The sequence below is a fragment of the Stegodyphus dumicola genome, chromosome 11, assembly GCF_044657685.1.
Source record: "Stegodyphus dumicola isolate Sdum_Otavi_A_Nest chromosome 11, ASM4465768v1".
In the NCBI taxonomy this organism is placed as follows: Eukaryota; Metazoa; Arthropoda; class Arachnida; order Araneae; family Eresidae; genus Stegodyphus; species Stegodyphus dumicola.
This window is the reverse complement of record NC_140778.1, coordinates 92399898-92423258: the sequence shown is the minus strand read 5'-3', so window position 1 is coordinate 92423258 and position 23361 is coordinate 92399898. Positions and strand designations below refer to the sequence as shown.

Below are 23361 nucleotides of genomic sequence, written 5' to 3'. Positions count from 1 at the left end.
TTTTATAACTCCAGATGGTCTCTATGAATTTAAAGTCATGCCGTTCGGATTATGCAATGCTCCAGCCACATTTGAATGGATGATGGACACGATACTAAGAGATCTCAAATGGAATATTTGTCTTTGCTACCTCGACGACATAATCGGTATGCACCTAATTTCGAAGAACATCAAAAGCGTTTGAGGAAAATACTGAAATGTATCCAAAGAGTAGGACTGACGCTAAATTCCAAGAAATGTTCATTCGGTAAAAAAAAGCTGACTATACTGGGACACTTAGTCGAGCAATATGGAATACATCCTGATCCACAAAAGGTAGAGGCTGTAGCAAAGTTCCCTGTTCCGAAAAACATCGCTGATGTCCGAAGTTTTCTGGGCTTGTGCTCTTACTACCGACGATTTATCAAAAATTTCGCAGATATCGCAAAGCCCCTGCATGACTTGTTGAAGAAAGATGCACAATTTTCTTGGAACGTGTTATAGATTGAATCTTTTGCAGTGCTCAAAAGACTGCTGACCAGTGGCGCTGTTTTGGGACATTTCAGCCCAGCCGCAGAAAGCAGAATACATTCTGACGCTAGCAGCTATGGCATCGGTGCAATATTGGTTCAGATCCAGGATGACAAAGAAAGACCAATAGCCTATGCATCCAGGTCCCTTGCTGCAGCTGAAAGGAACTATTTCACCACCAAAAAAGAATGTCTTGCCGTCATCTGGGCAATTAGTAAATTTAGGCCATACCTCTATGGAAAGTCACAGACACCCTTCATGGTAGTCACAGATCACCACTCTTTATGTTGGCTAGCCAATATTAAGGATCCGTCCGGAAGACTTGCATGGTGGGTTCTCAGGTTGCAGGAATACGACATAAATATCGTCTACAAGAGTGGTCGCAAACACTCTGATGCAGATTCACTATCAAGGAAGCCTTTTATAGAACCAATAATTGAGAACAATGAAGACAACCCTTTTTTTGCAGCGATCGTAGATTACAGAAAAGAGCAGCAGAAGGACCAATGATTAAAATCCATCATTAAAACTCTCAAGAGAGGTGACGCATATCAAAATTATCAAATAAGAAATGGTATACTGTACAAAAGAAGCTATGATCCTATGGGACAGCAATGGCTCTTGGTGGTACCAAAGCAACTTCATAGCGAGGTTCTAAGAAGTCTTCATGATGCTCCAACCACTGGCCATTTCGAATTTTCCAAAACGTATGACCAAATAAGGAGGAAATAGCGTTGGCCAGAGCTATATGGAAGCACACGGCGGTATGTATCACACTGCCGAAGACAGAAATCGCCGCCACAATGTCCACCAGGACAGCTTCATCCGATAAAACCCCGATACACCGTTTACCAAAATTGGAATAGATCTACTTGGACGCTTTCCTGTTACTCGAAATGGGAACTCGTGGATTATAGTTAGCACAGATTACCTTACTAGATTTAGTCACAAGGCAATAAATACCTACAGCTGAGGGCGCCGAAATTGCCAAGTTTATAGTTGAAGAAATTGTACTGAAGCATGGTGCCCCCAAAGAAATGATAAGTGACCGAGGGCACAACTTCCTATCCAAAGTTGTTAAAGAAGTAATTTATTTATGCAAGACGTCTCATCTTCTGATGACTGCTTACCACCCTCAGACCAATGGCTTAACTAAAAGATTCAATAAGACACTAGCAGACATGTTATCCATGTACATAGACGTTGAACAGAAAAATTGGTATACTATTCTACCATTTGTAACCTATGCGTATAATTCAGCCAAACAAGACACAACGGGATTCAGTCCATTCTTTCTCATTTATGGCAGAGATATCCAGACTCCTCTTGACGTAATTTTCCCATACAGTATCGAAGATTCTGAAGATAGTCATGCGCAACATCTGATCATTAAGAGCAAGAAGCTAGACAGCTTGCAAAACTCCACATTCTTAAAACACAAACCACAGACAAGCGCCGATACGACAAGAGGCATTGACCTGTCGGCTACAACATCGGAGACTTTGTCTGGGTCGTCACTCCACGACAAATCGTTGGGTTATCCGAGAAGCTCCTAAGACGTTACTTTGGACCGTATCGAATAACACGACAGCTCTCTGACGTAACGTACTAAGTAGAAAGTATGGAACAAAATAAGAAATGACGGAATTCAAAAGATATCGTTCACATATTGAGACTGAAGCCCTATCTTGATCCAAAAATACAACTAGACGATGAAAGAAAGCCCAATATTTCCAGGAGACCTTTTACAAGAAGCCAAACCAGATCACATTGCTTCTTCCTAAGAAGGAGGAAATATAGCAAAAATTGCTCTTTTGGACCGAGCTCCTCATAGCTTAGTGGAGAAGACGCAGGACTCGAAACCTGAAGGTCCTGGTTTCGAAACCCATCAACAGCGAGATGCCTGATAATTGGTTTTTATGTAAATTTCCCTCTTGTTAATGTTATCTTATTCATGTAAATTTCCTTCTTATTCTTCCAGAACATTTCCAATTTGGAACGTTCCGGTATGTTCACCAGCTGTATATAAGTATCTCTTCATTCAGTTCAAGTTAATAAAAAGTCTTGAGTTTAGACTTGAGTACTTGCCTGTTCATTTGCAGGATCCCTTCATCTATGTAACAATATTATTCATATAATGTGTTATAGAGTACAGAATATTTTTTATTATTTTGTTTAATTTTAGTAATGGCTTACTAATTATCATTAGTAATTGGCTAAATGATTACTATTTATATTACATGAATATTGTATTTTACACAATATTTGTTATTATCCTTGATTTTAGAAATTCATGTTAAGTCTTGCGACATGTTACCCATGGATTGAGCAGCACTACTATAGAAGGAATAGAAGGCAACAAACACTGTGTGGTTATCCTATAAAATGGTAACCACAGCCATAGAGAAGGAGAAATATGACTGGTAAACACTGATGCCACTTATGATGGTTAAGATGCTATTAATACAAGAGAAGAATCACTGTAGTGATAACTGTACTGGTGATGTAGTAATGATGTACTGATGTTTCTGTCTAGTGCTGTTTAGTAAATAAAATGAGACAGTTGTTGATAACATTTTAAGGAAAATTAATGTGAGATCATGAGGATCATCAGTATCAGAAACAGTTAAAAATAGACATTTAAAAGATTCAAATATGCATTAAAATATGTATTATCACTAGTATAGTAGCAAAATTTTAAAAGTTTCCATATTTTTTCTATAAATTCATGAAAGTTTAAAAAAAAAATAAATAACAATTAAGTTTTGAAAACTTAAAAAGCTTTTTTTTTTATTTTATTATTTATTTTTATTTATTTATTTATTTATTTATTTATTTATTTTTTATTATTATTATTTATTTAGGTACATATATATATATATGAAAGAACATTAGAATTGATTCCTAAATTCAAACAGAAATGAAAATAAAAGAGACAGACCTTTTAAACTTTTTCTGTTTAAGTTTGCTCCACATTCCAGTAAATATTTTGCAATTTCAAAATGACCTTTGTAACAAGCAATCATCAGACAGGTATGTCCATGTTTGTTAGCAATTTCAATGTCAGCACCATGTTCTATAAGGTATTTTGCAATTTGAAAATGCCCATCAAAGCAAGCAGCTCGTAGAGGAGTGGAATTAGTTTTCGTAGTACTATTGACTGAAGCTTTAAAAAGAAGGAGAGTTTTGACTATATTTAAATGTCCAGCAGCAGCCGCACACCACAGCGGTGGAGCACCTTCAATCGTTTCTCCATCAAATGCTACAGAACCAACCTATATAAAAAATTTAAATATGAAACCGGGTAATGTAATTTTTACACAATTTTTTAACAAAGTAAATTTTATTTTTCATTTATATGATGTTTTATACTTTTCACAGAATGTTTAATAATGCAGCTAAATAAAATATTTAGTATTCATCAGGTAATTAATCTTTTGCAAAAATATTAAACAAAAATAAATAATTTTTCATACATTTCTGTCAACCGTATTTACAAGAATTAGATACATTAAATCTACAAATGATACCCTGACAGAAAATTGTATGTGTTAATTTGAACTTTTAAAAGTTTTCAAACCTGAAAAATACAATAATATTAACTATTCCAGTGTTAATCAGTTTTCATACAGTAAATAACATATTATCAGCATAAAAATAGCAACAAGCATGACAGCACAAGAATGAAGTGAATACATAAAGTATTAAACATATTCATGTAAAATTATATTTTCACTTATCTCAATAACACACGTTATACAGAATGTTTCTAAAGTTGCTATATGTTTCAAATAACATCTAACGAATTAAACTTGTAATCTGCACCCTTCCATTATATTTTCAGGTTCATGTGAGAGTTTCCTTTAACTACAGAAATAAAACTGATGAGATAAATAGCTCTGCACAGTAACTTCTGCAATACTTAATACCTAGTAGCTGCTGTGAATACATTAAGTTAAAAATCTTCCAAAAAAGGAAAATACAAGAGAAATGGGACATTTAAATATATACATATATGAAGAACAGTATAATAATAACCTAAAATATTTCATAAAAAGTACAGTAACTAAAAGTAAAATTTAATTATTAAGCATTCTTGGTCCTGTGGACGGCTTCCTGTAGACCGGCAGAGAGCCACTGTTAATCCTATACAAAAACCAGGCAAACAAGCAAGCTCCCTTCAGAGTTATAGACCTATAGCCCTTAGGAATGGAAACTAATGGAAAAAATTATTCTCTTGTAAAACTTCATTATTTTATGGATATCAATCATCTGTTACCACCTAAACAATACGGTTTTAGAAAAGGGCATATTACCACAGATCAAATCCTTTACTTTTCCCAAAACATCTGGGATGCCCAAAACCTTAAAACCAACTCGACATTACGTGGCGGTCTTACTGGACTTATCTAAGGCCTTTGATACTGTCTGGAAGGACAAACTTATTGTTAAAATCCACAACACTTTCAACAGTAGGGGTTCTGTCTTAGTTTGGATAGCTGACTTTCTGCACCCCATTAGAGTTAAATTTATAAAGACCTACTAGGATCCTTTTAGACTGGAGCAGGGCATTCCTCAGGGATCAGTCTTAAGCCCTACACTATTCTCCCTGTTTTTGGCCAGTGTAGAGAAAAGGAAACCAAAACTTGTTGATATTGCTATCTTTGCTGATGATATTGTTCTTTGGCTTTCAAGCACAGATGTGAGTAACATCGAAATGATCCTTTTGGTACCACTTTGATAGCAATCTCTTGAGTTTGCAACAGAACATAAATTGACTTTCAATCCAGCTAAATCAATAGTGACCTTTTTTATTACTAATAAACACTTGTATAACTACAAACCAAAGTTGTATTTAGAAGCTCAGACCCTCACGTATGAAAAACATCCCAAATACCTTGGATTCATCCTTAATCCGGAATTCAATAGCAACAGACATAACTATTTGGTTTTGAAAGCCCATAAGCGCCTAAACATCCTTAAATATCTAGCTGGCAGAAATTTATTCCTGTGCGTCTGAAACCAATCTTCAGAAATTAGAACGTGTACAATAGTGTCACTCGAATTATTCTTGGACTCAGAAATAGCTGCCCTTCTGGTATAGCCTTGTTTGAGACCAACTTACAGCCACTGCATATTAGAAGAAGAGACAATTATTTAAGTATTTCAATAAAATTTACAGCTACGGCTCCCAAAATTGTACTTCATTGTATTTGCATATTGGCACAGCAAAGACTCAAGAAATACAACCCTGTTAGCTTGGCAGAAACTCAGAATCTGATCTCTCGGGAGGTTGTACCTCTATCTCTAAAATCCTTCACTGATCCCTCAGTGGGACTACCGAGAGTTTTCTTCCACTTTGATCTGAAATCCACTGCAAACAAGCAAACTCACCATAAAGACCTTCTTAGGCAACTGTCTCTAGAAATTATTAGTTGCTTTCCTAAAGATGCAGTGCAGGTCTATATTGATGGTAGTCATACAGAAGATTGTATTGGCAGCAGCATCCTTTACTAAAACCCCTCACTTTGAAACTACAATAAAGCAAAGCAACCCTGACACTTGCTCTGTCTTCAGGAGTGAGTTCATTGCGATTAATGTGGGGCTTGAAGCCATCTTGGCTTATGATATTGTGTTTTTGGGGAACTACGGATTTTATCGGACAGCCACAGTGCACTACATTTCAGTGGCTGATCATATGCATGTGATGAAATCAGCATATCTATTCTGCTTAAACTCTCAGATCCACGACATCCACCTCCAGTGGATTCCATCACATGTTATTATTAGTGGTAATGAGGTCTTTGATAAATTTGGAAAAGAGGGTAGTGAAAATGAAACGGTCACTGGCTCCTCACTTTCTTACTTACCAAGAACTTTTCTCAAATGAAAGATCTAAATTTAATATAAATATGGCATATTCCACCTATGCACCAATGGTACATAGGAACATCCCCTGGCTCCCTACTGGAAATCAAATGTGACTATGGCTCCCAGATTGCTCTGGCTAGACTAACAAGCGGCCATCTTTCCTTTGACAGTGGCAGAAAAATCCACCCCATGTGTAAAAAATGCTGTGACCATCCAGCTTCACCGGATCATATACTGGGTTGCATCAAACTTTCTAAGGAGGACTTAACATCCAATCCCCTCACAGTTATTGGTTTTTTGACGGTCATCAACCTTCTGGAGCTATCTGACATATGTCAGATCTTTCAAGGATAAGCAACACCAACAACACAACAAAATTTAATGTCAAGCTTTATAGTTTTCAGATAAAATTTTTAGAATGGAAGACATCATGACTAAAAATATGGAGGAAGACAAACTTTATTTATTGTGTATGATGCATTTAAATACTTTAAATCAGAATGAGAATTAAAATGAAACATATAAAAATTTTAAAAAATTATAATTATTATCACAAAACACTATTTTTTTTAATACACATGGCCATGTTTTATGATACAGTATGATAATGAGAGTAAGTATTCTATGCAATACTCACTTTTGGTCCAGTTTTGAAATTTCTGGACCAGGAAAGGGACATATCTACCCCAATTTAAAATATTTTGTGGTTTGTCCTCAATAGTATGATGATCTACATCATTTTATTTTAAACAGGCACACAATAACTATAAACTTTATACTTTAATTTGTTATTCTTTCTACAGAAAGCTTTATGCATTTGTTTAGCAAAGCATCAGAAAAATTAAGATTACAGGTGATAAACATTCTCTCAAGAACAATACCTGGCTAACAAAGTAAATTTGGATTTTATTATCAACTGCTGAAATTGTACTGCCATTTAAAAATTAAGCTAGAAGCTCGAACTTTTAGATTTTGCAATTAATTTTGCTTGGATAACCACTGCATATTTTGCATATTTTAAAACCAGCATGCCCTCCAAAAGCTGGGCATCTGGTGTCTATGATCCTATACCACTTTTTCCATCAATATTTTAATTTCTTTTAGCACAACAGATTATCATTTAACATATTTCTAATCAATTTCAATATGATTTAAAGCAATATAACTGAGTTAAGCTGAGACAGTGTCATCATCAAAACCATGATAGAATTTAGAAATCTATTCATTTCTACACTATATTAACATCTGTTACTTACATAAATTTCGAAATGTAACTCTCACTTTCCATAAAATAATATACAATGTCTTAAACTAGACTTACACAGAATAAGCAAAAAGACTTTCCCTGATTACAAAAATTTTACATGAAATAACAACAGAAGATGGAAATATGAAATTTTTATCATTATGTAGTCCAATGGTTAAATTTGGTCACCATTACTCTTACTGAAACAAAACTTAGGGTTAAAATTCAGAATAATCTCTCAGAGCCTATTGTTGTTTCAAATGGACTCAGGCAGGATGATGCATTGGCCTACTTGCTTTCTACCCTTGCCCTCCAAAAAATCATAAAAGACTCCAACATTAATACTCATGGAACTATTTTTAACAAATCTGTTCAGATTTTTGCATTTGCCGATGATATTGACAACTTCACTAGCAGAAAAATGAAGATTACAATACAATACAGTGAATCGATTTTTTTCAAATATTTTTAATTTAATGTGGAAGCAATTTTTTCCATGTACCTTCATTTAATGAACAAACTGGAAACCTCAGAATCTTACTGTTTGAACTACTGAATAGAACAGAAAAAACAAAATCTTTTAAACAAAATTTTTAATTTGAAAATGCACCCATTACAATGTTTTGATATTTTCATAGATTACAAAACACGATCTTTTACCTTATTTTAAGATAATAATATTTAAAAAAGATAGCCTGTCCATTAAAAAAAGATATACACAGTACAAAGTCCGAGATCCGGACGTCCAATAGCCTGAATGATCTAAAATCCGGACTTCAAAGCCACCACCAACTTTGGGGGGTGGAGGGGGTATGCTTTATGCATGTGCATTTGACTCCCCCCATAATAAAACATGTGGAGAGTTTCAATTCTTAATTTCACTTCTGCACTAAATTACACCTCCTTACTCAAAGAACAATCATTTTAGCATAAATTTGTGTGATCAATAATTTGGCTCGGTAGCTGCATATCTGCTTGGCATACATTTCAAACATATTACATACAAACATCGTTAACTTTACTATATATCCCTGAAAGCCAAACGGGTGAATCATTATTATAATTTTGCTTCCATCACTGCATGTTTATCAATACTTGATAACTTCAGTAATGATTCATGCAGCGAAGCATAAACAACTTTTTTATATTAGTAACTGCATAACAAAAAGTATGGTAACCTTTTATGTTGACATTATGCTTGGGGATGATTACAGATTTAAGTTATATGCAGGAAATATTTAACAAAAATTTCTTTTCATATGCTTAAAAAAGATTTTGTTAATGATACTCATAGACCAGGAGATCACATTCAGTGCTATTTGAATTAAGACTAACTGATTTGTTATTCACATAAACATAGAACCAACACCAGAGCTCATATGGCTGCACCGGGCAGCAGAACTCAAGAAAGAAAAAATTTTTGGAATTTAGAGAAGCACCGAGCAGCAAAATTAAGGAACGACAAAACTTTTAGAATTTAGGGAAAGCACTGGGACACAAACTTTAAGGGCAGCAAGAATTTAGAACTTAGGGAGGCATTTGGTTGCAAAATTTAGGACCTTGAGAGACTGCACGAGGCGGTAAGATATTTAGCACCAGCCATCAATAAGCCGTAAGTACATGTGGGAATTTATTTATTACGGACTCAGATAAGTCTAAAGCATGTGAAAAAAACAGGCGTAAGTATAATACATAACTAAATTAACACAATTCAGGCTTAGCTGCTTCAGTGCACGAAAGAAGGAAGACAAAATTTAATGGAAGAACTTGTCTTTCGTCGCCAATCTCATGATACATAGCCAATAATATCTAGTGGACGTTATTAAGCTAGGCTAAAATTATACATTACCGATTCCAAGAAATTCCGGTTAATATAGCACACTGCCCTGTTCCTTAACTTTCTGATTTGATCCAGCTTTTTTTTTGGGGGGAGGGCAGGCTGTTATTATTACAGCAATTTTATGAAAACTTGAACTTTCAATTATGTCGAAAAGAGTTTCTAATTCTGGAGCTGTAGAAGGATTTACAAAGCGAAAGCATGTTTCGACTTCCATTAAACAAAAAGTGGAATTGCTACAAAAAATGAATAAAGGTACTATATCTGTCTCAATTATTTGAGGAGTATGGCATTGGAAAGTCAACTGTATATGACATAAGAAAACAGAAAAAGGAACTTTTTGCTATTTCGACACCCCGTTCGCAATGAATAACAGAAAAATTATTCGCTATGCTAGAAGTGACAATCATGACAAAGTAATGATTGCATGGGTCAAACAGAGTCACAGTGAAGGCATGCCACTGACAGATACAATGCTAATGGCTCAAGCCAAAATATTTCATGAAGAAGTGAACTTAAAAATTGAGTGCACATATTCGACAGTTTGTTAACCAAATTTAAAAATAGCTATTGTATAAGGCAATTAGAAATTTCAGGTTAAATTCAGCTTATTTTGAAGTTGCTGAGCTATTTGCAGATGAATTCACTGAACTCGTTAGTAGTGAAAAGTTATACACAGAACAAATTTACAATGCTGATGAAACTGGTCTTTTCTGGAAATATGTACCGTGGAATACCTTGGTGACATCTACAGAATAGGCTCCAACTGGTGTCAAAGATTCCAAAGCAAAACCAACAATTTTAGTATGTGAAATGCTGCAGGATTACACAAGCGTAAACTTTTTTCAATCACAAAAAATACAAGAGCTTGAGCATTTAAAGGACTAAAGAATTTCCCCTGTGAAAATAAAAGATCATGGATGGCACAAGTGTTAATGAATGATTGGTTTAAATCATTTCATACCCAAGGTTCGGCAACATTTGAATTCAGTTTGTTTACCTGATGATGCACGAAATGTCCTGATTGTAGACAACTGTTTGGCTCATACTTCACTTAAAGTTTTAGTGAAAGATAATGTATCCGTATTGTTATGTTCGTACGGGGTTTGTGTGGATTTGGAGTGAATAATGACAACACTTCATGAAGTATCGAAACACACATTATTTACCAATATTAATCAGACAGCTCCAAAATCACTTTTACAGTCGTCGAACTGTTATAAACATGCTGACATGTTCAGCGACACAGCCTTCACACTGTCAGGCAATAACAGTGAAGACAGCTTCACTGCAAAGCACCCGAGTACAGCTCCCAACTCTGCTTGGTTGTTCTCGGAACTCCACGACGATATACACAAGAGTATAGCTATCGACTCAGCACAGTCTAAAGACAAAACTCGACGATGCACTAAAAGACTCTCTCGATGCACTCGACGACCAACTCGGTGCTAGACTTTGAGACACTCACTCAATGACTGACTATCAGCCCGCTAGACGAGGCACACACACTGACTGACTGCGGACCAGCAGGGTTTATATTGCTTTCGGCTTGTGTTCGAGAACATTCTGGGCTAAACCGGTAAGAATTCGTTCCAGAAGGTTCTCCATCTGTCCATGGTATATCGCCAAATCGGCGATTTCTCACCAAATGTGGCAACCCTGCCACTTTATGGCAACACTAAAACTGCTTTGCGGGGGAAGCCATCTTACCGCGCCTGTACATTTCGTAACAGTATTATTATTTCCTCTAAATTGTACTTCCATCATCCAGTATACGAATATTGTAATAGTGCGAGCTCTGAAATGCAAATATAAAGTAGCATTTTTAAATTCCATGTTAAATTTCTTAAATAATGGCAAGACTGTTCAAGAATTTTTGAAATATTTTAGCATAAAATCTGTGTGGAGCATCACAACAATATTGTGGAAGGATACGTCTCCAGCTACTTTAAAAAATACTTAGTATAATTTATGGCCAGCTACCATATTTCATGGTGATGATGTTGAAGATGATAGTCGCGAATCTGAAGGTTTTATGATATCGCAAATCAAAGGTGAAATTTTCCATTTAATGCATTTTGTAAGGACATGTGGAGAAGTGGTAATAAATGAAGATGATATAACAGAAGTTTTTCATTGCAATGGCAATGCCTCAATTATCAATCAACGGACAGCAAAATCTGTAACATAGTCCTAGATCCAGAAAATACCACTATTGATACCAACTGACCAATGATACTGATAGAGAAAAAAGTGACAGAGAGGTTATCGAAAACAACAAAATTTCGATTGATAAGTTAGTCAGAATTCTCAACACAGCAATTACAAGACTTAGACAATTACAGGAATGGAACTATAGAATTAAAGAGAAAGCATTAGCACAAAAATCGAAGCAACTTAACCAACTTACATTGAAAGAAATGTTTAATAAAGTAAACAAATAAATATTAAGCTTTTTTTTTTTGTAAATTTTGATATCCTTTAGATCATAAATGCTCTTTATTTCACAAATTAAGATTTCATATTTTTAATTGTACAATTTTTTCATGCCATCTTACTAGATTTAAATTAATGATCTGGAAAAATCCCAAATCATGACAAATCATGACCAAAGTCTGAGTCCGGATCTAGAAATCTTCTGTCATTTTATAAATACTATTTCTCTCCTCCTTTTTCATAGAAAGATTTTGCACTTAAAAGTTCATTTCATTTTATTAATCTCAAAACCAACAGGGTTTAAAGACTATTAGCATTTAAAATTATTTGCAATGAAATCTAGCAATCATTTCTAATACTTTTCTTTAAGTTTATACAAGTTTTTTCCTCTGCACTTCATTTTAAATGCTTATTTCCTTAATTTCGTTGTGGTACATAATATCACTTAAAAAAAAAAAAAAAAAAGACTATAAAATTCTAACATCCAAAAATATATCTCTTGTAAGGATCTGAAAGTTTTCGAATAATAATAAATATATACATAAAAAGAGAGAATAATTAGGTGATTTTCTAGAATTTTTTTTAAAAACAAGCAGTATTTTATAAAGCTTTTATTTAATTTGCACATTAATTTGTTCACTTTGGTCAACCCTCGAGTTTCAGAATATTAGCTAATAAGCTAATTGGGCACACATATTGTAGAAATGTAGTTGCTTTAAAATTTCATTCAGACTTTTAAAATTTTACCCTTGAAATAATTTTTTGCATATATTGTTTAATAAAGAAACTAAAACATCGGAATTTTATTGCTTGCAGTTGTGGACAGAATAAGAAAAAATCTAATTATATTTATATGAAAATAACATCATTTCATTTCAACGGTAGATTTTTAAAAAATTTAACGTTGAAATGATTTTTTGTATATATTGTTTAATGAAGAAACTAAAACATCAGAATTTCACATTGCTTGCAGTAGTGGATAGAGCAGGGAAAAGTCTTTATTATATTTATATGAGGTTAATATAATTTCACTTTTTGGGGAAATTGTTTAATTTTTTTCAACTATTTGACATAGCAGAATTGTTGGATGTGAAGAAGTGATTCTCCATTGCTGAAAAACAAATTTTTAAGTGAATAATTTACAGTGGCATAGTTAAAGAAGGACAAAAAGGACAGCTGTCCCTTGGCACAGCATTTAGAGTGCACCAAACCGATGGTATGAAATTTTAGAATGAAATATTTTCCTTTCTTAACAAACAGGAGTTTAAAATCATCAGCTGTCCCAGGGCATTGAAAATTCCAGCTACGGCTCTGATATTTGATAATGTGTCACTGAGACAAAAAAAAATGAAAATTAAAAAAAAAAAATAAATAAATAAAAAATAAATAAATAAAAAATAAAAAAAAACTTTATAGAATAATTATGAATATAATACAGTACAAAGTCTGAAATCCAGACATCCATTATCCGGAATGATCTAAAATCCAAACCTCAAAACCACCAACAACGTTTTTTCTCATAGGCTTTCTGCACGCGCTTTTGATTCCCCTCTCCACGAATAATAAAACATCTGGAGAGTCAAGGTTCTTAATTTCACTTCTACACTAAATAAAATACCTTGTTACTGAAGAAACAAGTATTTTAGTATAAATTTGTATAATCAATAATTTGTATAATAAAAATATTTAGTATAATCAATCATCAATCAATTAATGAATGGCAAAATCTGTAGTATGGTCCTAGATCCAGAAAATACCACTACCGATAGTGAAAAAGTGACAGAGAAGTCACTGAAAATGAGAAAATTTCAATTGACAAGTAAGTCAGAATTCTCGAAACAGCAGTTATACAACTTCAACACTGTAACTAAACAAGATATTATGTCTACAGAATTAAAGAGAAAGTATTAGCACAAAAAACAAAGCAACTTAAACAGCTTACATTGAAAGAAATGTTTAATAAGGTAAAGAAATAAATATTAAGCATTTTTTGTAAATTTTGATACCCTTTACATCATAAATACAATCAAAAGTCGTTAATTCGGACACCCATAATCCGGACCTCAAAGCTAAAAACTTTCTGCGCATGCGCCACGTTGACACATGCGCATAGGCGTTTACGCGTGCACGTAGGCGGTTTTTTTTTTTTTTTTTTTTTTTTTTTTTGTAAATTTTGATACCCTTTAGATCATAATTGTTCTTTATTTCATAAATTACGGTTTCATATTTTTAATTTTAGAATTTCTGCATGCCATCTTACGAGATTTAAACTGATGATCTATAATCCGGAAAAATCGATAATTCGGAATTGCCGAAGTCCTGACGAGTCCACATTAACGACTTTTGACTGTACTTCATTAGTTCATAAATCACGATTTCATATTTTTAATTGTATAATTTCTAAATGACATCTTACTAGATTTAAGCTGATGATCTAATATCTGGAAAAATCCCAAATTTGAAATCGCTGAGGTCTCAATCAGTCCGTATTTCGGACTTTGTACTGTATATGAATATATGAATTTTAATTAAAATTTTACCTTTATATGAATAAATGAATTTTAATTCTAATGAATTAATAATATAATAATTATATATTTCAGAATACATTGGTTGGAAGAAATGTTATTCTTTGATAAGTATATTTATTGTGAAGCTGAACAGAATATTGAACAGACTGAATCAAATATCGGGCAAATCACACTCTTTACACTACATTTTTTACAAAATTAAAAATAGAATAATCAACCATAACTAAATTTTGTGACCAATGATTGTTTCAAAAATTTAAAAAAAAAAAAAAAAAAAAATTAAAAAAAAAATAAGAGAAATAATTTTTTATTAATCTGAATTTTGTGTTGAAGATTGGAAATAATTGTTAAGTATATTTCAAATGTTATTAATAGTAATTATGTATGCCAATTTGTCATGTAAAATAATTCCATAATGTTGCTTCTTTCAGTAATTTTGATTTATTTAATACTTTAGACAATGATCAACTTAACTAATTTATTTTTAATGATAGGTTAGGATTTGAGTCACAGGATAAATATTCATTCATGCAATGTTGCACAGAATAAGTATTGAATATGTATCTTATCAAAGAAATAGTCAGTCATTTCAGTAACCTTTGCAGATTTTAAAAATTTTTTAACGTAATTTAGGGTTTTTTAATTTAAATACTACTGTTAACCTTTTAGCCCCTTGAATGTAAATTTTATTGTCATTCTGCTTTATATTTCAGGACATAGGATATAAACGTATTTCAAACATAATGCAGCAAAATCTGTAGCTCTAAATTATTTTTAGCTGATTATTATATCAGCTGAATATAATTTGTAGCTCTGTTTATATATATATATATATATATATATATTCCTTGAGTGAAAATTCCTCAAGTGGACAAATGACAATGGAAGCAGCAGTAGATGGCAAGACGTTGACGCGTCATCAAAGAAAAAGAACATCAGACACTGTCCTGCTTGGTACAGCAAAATCGGCACCAAACAGTGGCTCAAATGACAACCCAAATACAACGCAGTGTATGTATTGGTACAAGTGTTTGAGAACATACAGTTCACTGGACACTGATATGGGAGTGTGCAGCAGACTTGAGCAAGCATCATTGTCATCTACATCTACAGTGGGTCTGGAAACATCAAGACTGGACCATGGATAACTGGAAGACAGTTGCCTGGTTGGATGAATCCCTATTGGTTGTATGGTGTTGCTCCCTATTGCTCCTATGGTGTTGTATTCACTACATGAAATCTTCCAGCAGGACAATGCCCCATGTCATAAAGCTTGAATTATGTTGAAGTGGTTTGAGGAGCATAAAGATGAATTCCAATTAATGTTCAGCCATCTAACTTATCAGATCTTAATGTGCTACAGTACATTTAGAATTTCATGCAGCAGCAGCTCAGAGCTCAACCACCACGACAGAATATCTCGACTTTATATGACAACTGCTTAGACATTTGGTACAACCTATCTCCAGTCATCTACCAAGAATTTGTGACATCCATGACAAGGCAAGTTGAAGCTGTTATGAGGGCCAAAGATTGCACAATCTGCTACTGAGTAAGAGGTCATAATGTTGTGGCTCTTCAGTGTTGAAATATGTTTTGAAGAGTAACAATATGGATTATATTGTGAAAGAATTGCAAAACATGGTAGTAATGGAAAACTTTAAGTAAAGAACATTAAAGTTTATGTGCTATAACACATAAAAGGACATTATGATGAACACAAAAACTGCTTGCTATTATTTTGAGCTTTTAATAATTATGTGAATACATGGATTAATAATCATGTGAAGAGTTTGTAACAAGGGAAAAAAACATAACGTCATTTTTTAACCTGTTTCTAGAAATCAATTACACTGTGCAGAGTTCTAAAAAAGGTGATATTTGTTATATACGTAACTGCATTTATTATTAGTATTAATCATAAATGTGATATATAATACTGTAGTAGTGATGTTGTAGATCTCTATAGTATTAACCATAACTGTGATATATAATACTGTAGTAGTGATGTAGTAGATCTCTAATCATCATTTAGCACTTATCCATAGCACATTAAAATGATAGAGGCCCAGTCTGTAGTAGGGGGGGGGGAAGGAAAAAAAAACATCCAGGTCACTTGTGATATTCTAAGATATTCACTTAAAGATATTCTAAACTTTGAAACATGATGGGAATTTGTTTACAGTAAAATGGAAACTTTCATCCCTGGTAAGTGCATTGTTTATTTTCATTTGAAGGGCTAAAAATGCATATATATAAACTATTTTAAGCCTAAAATTAAACATGGATGGATTAAAGCCACCAAATAATCTAAATTTCGAAGGATATTTAAGTGAAAATTAAAAGAAGAATAAAAAATTCCAGATTTACATGTTAACATCTGGTGGCATTACTAAATCACCTGAAATTAAAGTAGCTTTTTAATTTAAGTGAAGAAGACAAGAAGGATGTTAACAAAATAATTGGAGCTTCCAAAAATTATTGCATATCTAAAACAAACTAAAGCTCTGATAGACTGATAGAGATATATTTTTCTGTGAGCACAACATGTAGTTGAATCGTTTGATGATTTTTAACAGAGTTAAAGAAATTAAATAGTAACTGTGGATTTGCAGAATTAAAAGATAGTTTAATTAGAGACAGAATAGTAAGTGGAATTTTAAATAAAAATCTTTAAGACATGTTATGAAGGGAAGATGAGCGAACATTGGAGAAAAGTATTAAAAAGTGTAAATTAGCAGAACTTCAGCTGAAAACGTTAACTGAAGGAAATAAAACAGAAGTGATCAAGCAGAATAAAATTCCACCCTTAAAGGGAAAAAGTCGGCCTTGTAAGAAAAAGTACCATATAAAACAAAAGCAACAAAGCATTAAACAATCTTCAAACTATCACGGAAGGTTACAATAATTCAAAACCATGTAGAAAATGTGGAACTTTTTTTAGGTTATATAGTTGTCTTGCTTATACTATAAGATTTGCTTATACTGAAAATTCACTTTTCTAAAATGTGCATTTACAAAAATGCTCATGTTGTACAGAATAATTTATTAGTTTGGGGAAAAGATAAAAAAGAACATAACTTGAGATTAAAGAAGTTACTGGACAGAGCCAGAGAAAAGAATGTTAAATTTAATTTAAATAAATGTAAATGTGGTCTGAATGAAGTCAAATATATGGGATGCATATTTTCTAAATACCATTTAAAACCAGATGAAGATAACATTAAGTCAATTCTAGATATAAAACCAAGAAAAAATGTCAAGGAATAGAAACTTTTCTAGGAATGATTACATATGTTTCTAGATTTATATCTAATGTATCAGAATCAGCATCATATATATGAGATTTGTTGCAAAAACAAGTTAACTGGAATGCAGTACATGAAAACACATTTAGAAGAATAAAAGATGACTTAATAAATAAACCAATTTTACAGTATTATATTATAAACATGCCAATAGTTTTATCTGTAGATGCATCTCAAGAAGGACTAGGAGCAGTCTTATTGCAGAATAATTTACCACTAGCATATGCATCTAAGGCAATAACAGATACACAGAAGAATTATGCTCAAATTGAAAAAGAAACTAACTATTGTATTTGCATGTGAGAAATTTCACCAGCATATATTTGGAAAATATATTACAGAGAAAAGTGACAAACCATTGGAATCAACTTTCAAAAAGTCATTAAGATTACAAAGAATGCATATAAGATTACAGCCATATCAGTTTGAGATAAAATATGAACCAGGAAAAGAACTTTTTATAGCAGATGCATTATCAAGATCATTTACTGATAAAGCAACTGATTTCTTTGAAGGAGACATAGAAGCCGATGTTGGATTGGTTGTAGAATGTATACCAATGTCTAAAGACAAAATGGAAATTTTTCAACTGGAAAGAGAAAAAAATGAAGAAGTTTTAGGAAAATTAAAACTGGACTGCCAGATGAAAAAAAAGTATGATTCCAGAATTGGCAGAACCATATTTTAGCATCACAGACGAACTATCAGAAGCAAAGGATTGATATTTAAAAATTCCTGCGTTGTTGTACCTAGAAGTTTACGAAAAGACACGTCAAGTAGAATTCAATATGGTCATTTAAGAGTAGTAAAATGCAAGAACAAAGTAAGAGAAATATTATATTCACCATGAATTTCAAAAGAAACTGAAGATTTGGTACTGAATTCTTTTAAGTTTACAAAAAGCTGGTACTAAAAAACCAATGAAATACCTAGTGGTCCACGAGAAGTATTGAGGACAGATCTCTTTTACTCCAAAGGCAGAGATTATCTAATAGTTATAGATTATTTTAATGGTCCAAAATATAGTTACAAGAAATTCAAAGAATTTGCAAGGAGATGGAATTAAGTCAATTAAAATTATGAAGTCCCTTTCAGAATTCATATATGGAAGACAAGTAAATGGATTGATGCCTATAAAAGAGAATTTCACTCTAACTGAATGGTATGAAGAGCATAGACAACATTTACTGAAGAGACAAATCTTACAAAAAAGCTATAATGATAGGAATGCAAGACTATTAAAACTACTGATGGTAAGAGATCATGTGTACATAAAAGAGAAAGGGGGGAAAACTAAAAGAAAATGGGAGAATTCTAGAAGGAGCAGAAAGACCATTTTCATGAAGGATTATAAAAGATGGAAGAATTGTAAAAAGGAACAGAAGAGACATTCTTAAGGGGTCGGAAAGGATTTGCAATACAAAACGACTTGAACCCAAGATACCGGAGATTAGTAGTACTTCAAATTTAGATGTGCCTGTGAATTCTTCAGAACCTAACAGAAGTGCTGAGCCACCAGATACTGAAAGAGGTATTGTATCACCAAATTTTGCAAATGGACATAACTACATTACTCTATCTGGTAGGATTGTTAAAAAACCTCATTATTTAAAAGAATGTGTTATTTTATTATTATTATTTCTGTTAAAAGAGGGACTGCCAGATAAATATATGTAACTGCAACTGTATTTATTTTATTATTAACCATAACTGTGATATAGAATATTGTAGTAGCAATGTAGAACAAACGATATTTTTGTAGATCTCATAATCATCATTTAGCACTTATCTGTAACATATAAAAATGATACAATACTTATGAACAAGAATGTCTGTGTGTTAAGTAATTTGATAACAAGAAAGAATTTACTTACACTGACATATAACTTAAGAATTTTGTTAAAAATATTGCCGGCTGCTCATTTAGATAATTAAATGCACACATATTTTGTCTGCAATTGCAGAAAATGAATAAACAGAAAATATATTTAATTCTGTTTTTGTTTAGTATTCAAGACATATATGAAATCTGGATGAAATTATAAAACACTTCTTATTCCTAAAATTAATATCTGATTGCTTTAAATATTACAAATGCTAATTAATTAACATGACACAGATAGTTTTTAATGTTGTTTGCTAGTAGTAATGATATTTCTGAAAAGCTTGGTTTAGTCTGGATAATATATTAAACAAATGGCATAAGAAAATATCATGTAGAATTATGGAAGAAAGGAGGAGAGGGAGTAAGGTATATTATTATTTATGTTACTATTTTCAGACTACTTTAAATATTAAAGATGCTACTTGGTTAAAATGTGCAGATTTTTTTTATTGTTTACAGTTAGTCGTGATGCATCTGAAAAGCTTTTTAATATGCAGATATAAAATATATCATACAAATGACATGGGGAGAAATACAGAGAGAAGTACAGAAAGGAGGAATGGAAGTAAAGTCTAATATTAATTCTGCAATTAATTTCATATTGTATTATTAGAAGTGTAACTTGTTGATATTATATATACACTCATGTCCATAAATTAACGATAATTCGGAGTCACGCAGAAATCAAACTCTAAAATAAATATATCACCTGTAAAATCACTACACACATCTTCATAAATCATATGCAAATTTCAGGAATTAACCAGATGACACCGATGGTACGTCACAATGATGAGAGTGTAAGAGAGTGATATATAAGGAATACAGGCAAAGAAGTAAAATTGTTCACAGGTGCTTTATTAGCATTTCAGTGCAATAACCGAATAGTTATGACACAAAGGACGCATTTGGATGATTTTTTACGTGGTAGAATTATCGGCCGTCTGGAATGTGGGCGTACCCAACTGGAAGTATCAGACGAACTTGGAATTGCACAGAGTGTCATCTCCAGGCTTTGGAAACGATTCCAAAATGATGGTAATGTGAGTAGACGTTACAGCACAGGTCGCTCCAGAGTTACAACGCCGAATGAGGACCGGTATTTGGCAGTAACTGCCAAAAGAAACAGGCGGAGCGCAGCCTCAGACCTGTCTCGTCAGCTCTCTTCAGCCACTGGTACGACAATATCAAGGCAGACGGTGTACAGACACTTAGGGCAGATTGGTCTATATGATCGTGGACCTGTCAGATGAGTTCCACTTACTGCAACTCACTGTCGCCTTCGGTTAGCCTTGAGTAGAGAGCATGCATTGTGGACACCGCAACAGTGGGCTTGTGGGATGTTTTCCGACGAGTCCAGGTTTAGCTTGCAGTCTGATTCTCGCCGGACCTTTCATATGGAGAGCTCCAGGTACCCGTTACCACCAAGAAAACATTGAACGACACCGTTACGGTGATGCAGGAGTGCTCGTTTGGGGTGGAATTATTCTGGGTTCCAGAACTGACCTGCATGTTCAAATTGGAACCATGACAAGCCAAATCTATCGGGACATCATTATGGAACAACACGCACGTTTGTTTCGGGGTGCCATGGGCGACAATTTGTGGTTATGGATGACAACGCCCATCCTCACCGTGCAAACATCGTAAGTGAATGCCTTCAATCGGAGGATATCACCCATATGGACTGGCCAGCATTCTCACCGGATTTGAATCCAGTAGAGCACGTGTGGGACATGCTTGGCCTGTCAACCTCCTCCTACATATCTACCGGAACTTCGGAGAGCATTGCTTTTTGAGTGGTGTAATATCCCCCCAAGATCAGATCGATAATTTGATACTCAACATGCCTAGGCGTTGTACGGACTGTATTGCATTGTCTGAAAGACATACAATGTATTAACAATCATACCAACCATGTAATATTGGTTTTTTGTAAATAGGTGTTTTTTGTAATTTGCTCCAGGGAGAAAAAAATCGCTAATTTATTTAATAATATCAAACATATAGCATCTTTTTTTTTTTGCTCTTTACGTTTTGTTTAATAAATAAGCTTTACAAATAAGTCAAATTTGCTTTGCTTCTAACTCTTCCTTTGCCTCATTTTGCATTATCCTTAATTTATGGACATGAGTGTAGTTGAAGAAGTAATGATATTTCTGAAAAGCTTCTCTAGGTCTGCATAATATATGAAATAAGAGGCATCCAAAAAGTTTATGTATAAATTTATATGTATCTGTGTGTATACATATAGAAAAATATATTATGTTAAGAGGGAATGTGAGATAAAGTATGGGAGTTTGGGGTATTCCATCTATAACCAAGTACTCTTTCAAAAATATATTTAAATTTCTGAAAAGTTTTGTAAGTCTGCATGATGTTATATAAAAGTAACATCTATGAGAAAACATTTATGTAGAATTATAGAAAAAGTGGGAGGATTATGTTAATATATATATAAATATGTAAAAATTTAAAGAAATAAATATATAATATTTAATTGTACCAAATGTAATACAAAATAAAATTTGAGATTTTATTATTTTCTTAATATTAGAATAATTTACTTAATATTTGGTATGTTCCATAACTAGAAAATATTTAAAGAAACTGTGCGAATCATGGAAAAAAAAATCACCTATAATATACTTTAAAAACACTGATAAATTTATAAAATAATCTGAATTAATATTAAAAATTTTCTTATCTGAAATAATCTATGCACATTTAGTTATGTTATTGTTAAACACGAATATCATTTAAAATTTTTTAAAGGAAAAGAAAATATTTTTTTGCCCAAGTAAATTAATCAACGTATTATTTATATTTTGTGTAAAAAAAGGTACGAAAATCCTAGTTTAAATTATCTCATAAAGATGCAACCTTTCTTGTTAAAAACAAAGTCAAAGAATGTCTGTTATGAAAGAATGTTTCTTAATTCATTCTGCAATTTCCTGTACACATCGTGAAGAGAGAAATTCTCATCGCCAAAGCCCTTGGCGAATTTCTCCCTCCGCGATGTAGCAATGCAGTTGTCAAACTGGTTTACATTAAGTCTATGGAACCTTTCCTTCTGTACATTGATGTTCTTTGAATGAGCTCTGCCCCTCTTACTGTATTAGTTAACATTACCTTTCTTAATATACTTTTTGTAGTAAAACTGATTTTCAGTCCTATGGGGCAATTTTCTCAGAAGGACTATAAATTTTGTTTTGGCATTTTGCATTCACTACAAGCGTTGTTTCACTTTTCAAGTTGTTGCCCCCAAATATTATAGCCCTGTATTATATTTAAAGAAATTAAATAATGAAGAATCTGCATAAATGTATGTGTGTTTCTTGCTTTGTGATAAAACAACGGTACCTAGAGCCATCAAATTTTGAGCAATGTAATCTGGAAGCCCAAATTTGAAATTTGTTTTATTATCATTTCATATTTTGTAAAATTTTAATGAATTTTGATTAGCAAGCTCAAGTATTTCAAAGAGAGCAATGGCAATGTTGTACAGAAAAAACATTTTTATCTCCAGTGCACAAGACTGTGTATTGGAAGTTCTAAAGATTATTTTTCAATATTGCTCTTGAACTGAATTTTATGGTTTAGTAAAATGAACATGATATTTAATAAATAAAGGTAACATACAAAATGTTAAAAAAAATGCCCCTTTGGATGTAATTTGAAACATTTTAGATTTTTATTTTTTTTTAATCTGTTAACTTGGTTTAAAATTAATTGGT

The 23361-nt window shown here is 32.8% G+C and overlaps 1 protein-coding gene across 1 annotated transcript in view; it reads right to left on the bottom strand.

Annotated features, from left to right (window-relative positions):
• The window catches only part of LOC118194594 (protein fem-1 homolog C-like), a 64510-nt gene that overhangs the window by 13908 nt on the left and 27241 nt on the right, over positions 1–23361 (bottom strand). The window contains exon 3 of the mRNA XM_085826998.1: positions 3452–3785. Coding sequence (XP_085683124.1) covers positions 3452–3785 — 334 coding nt within the window. The remainder of the gene's footprint in view (positions 1–3451; positions 3786–23361) is intronic.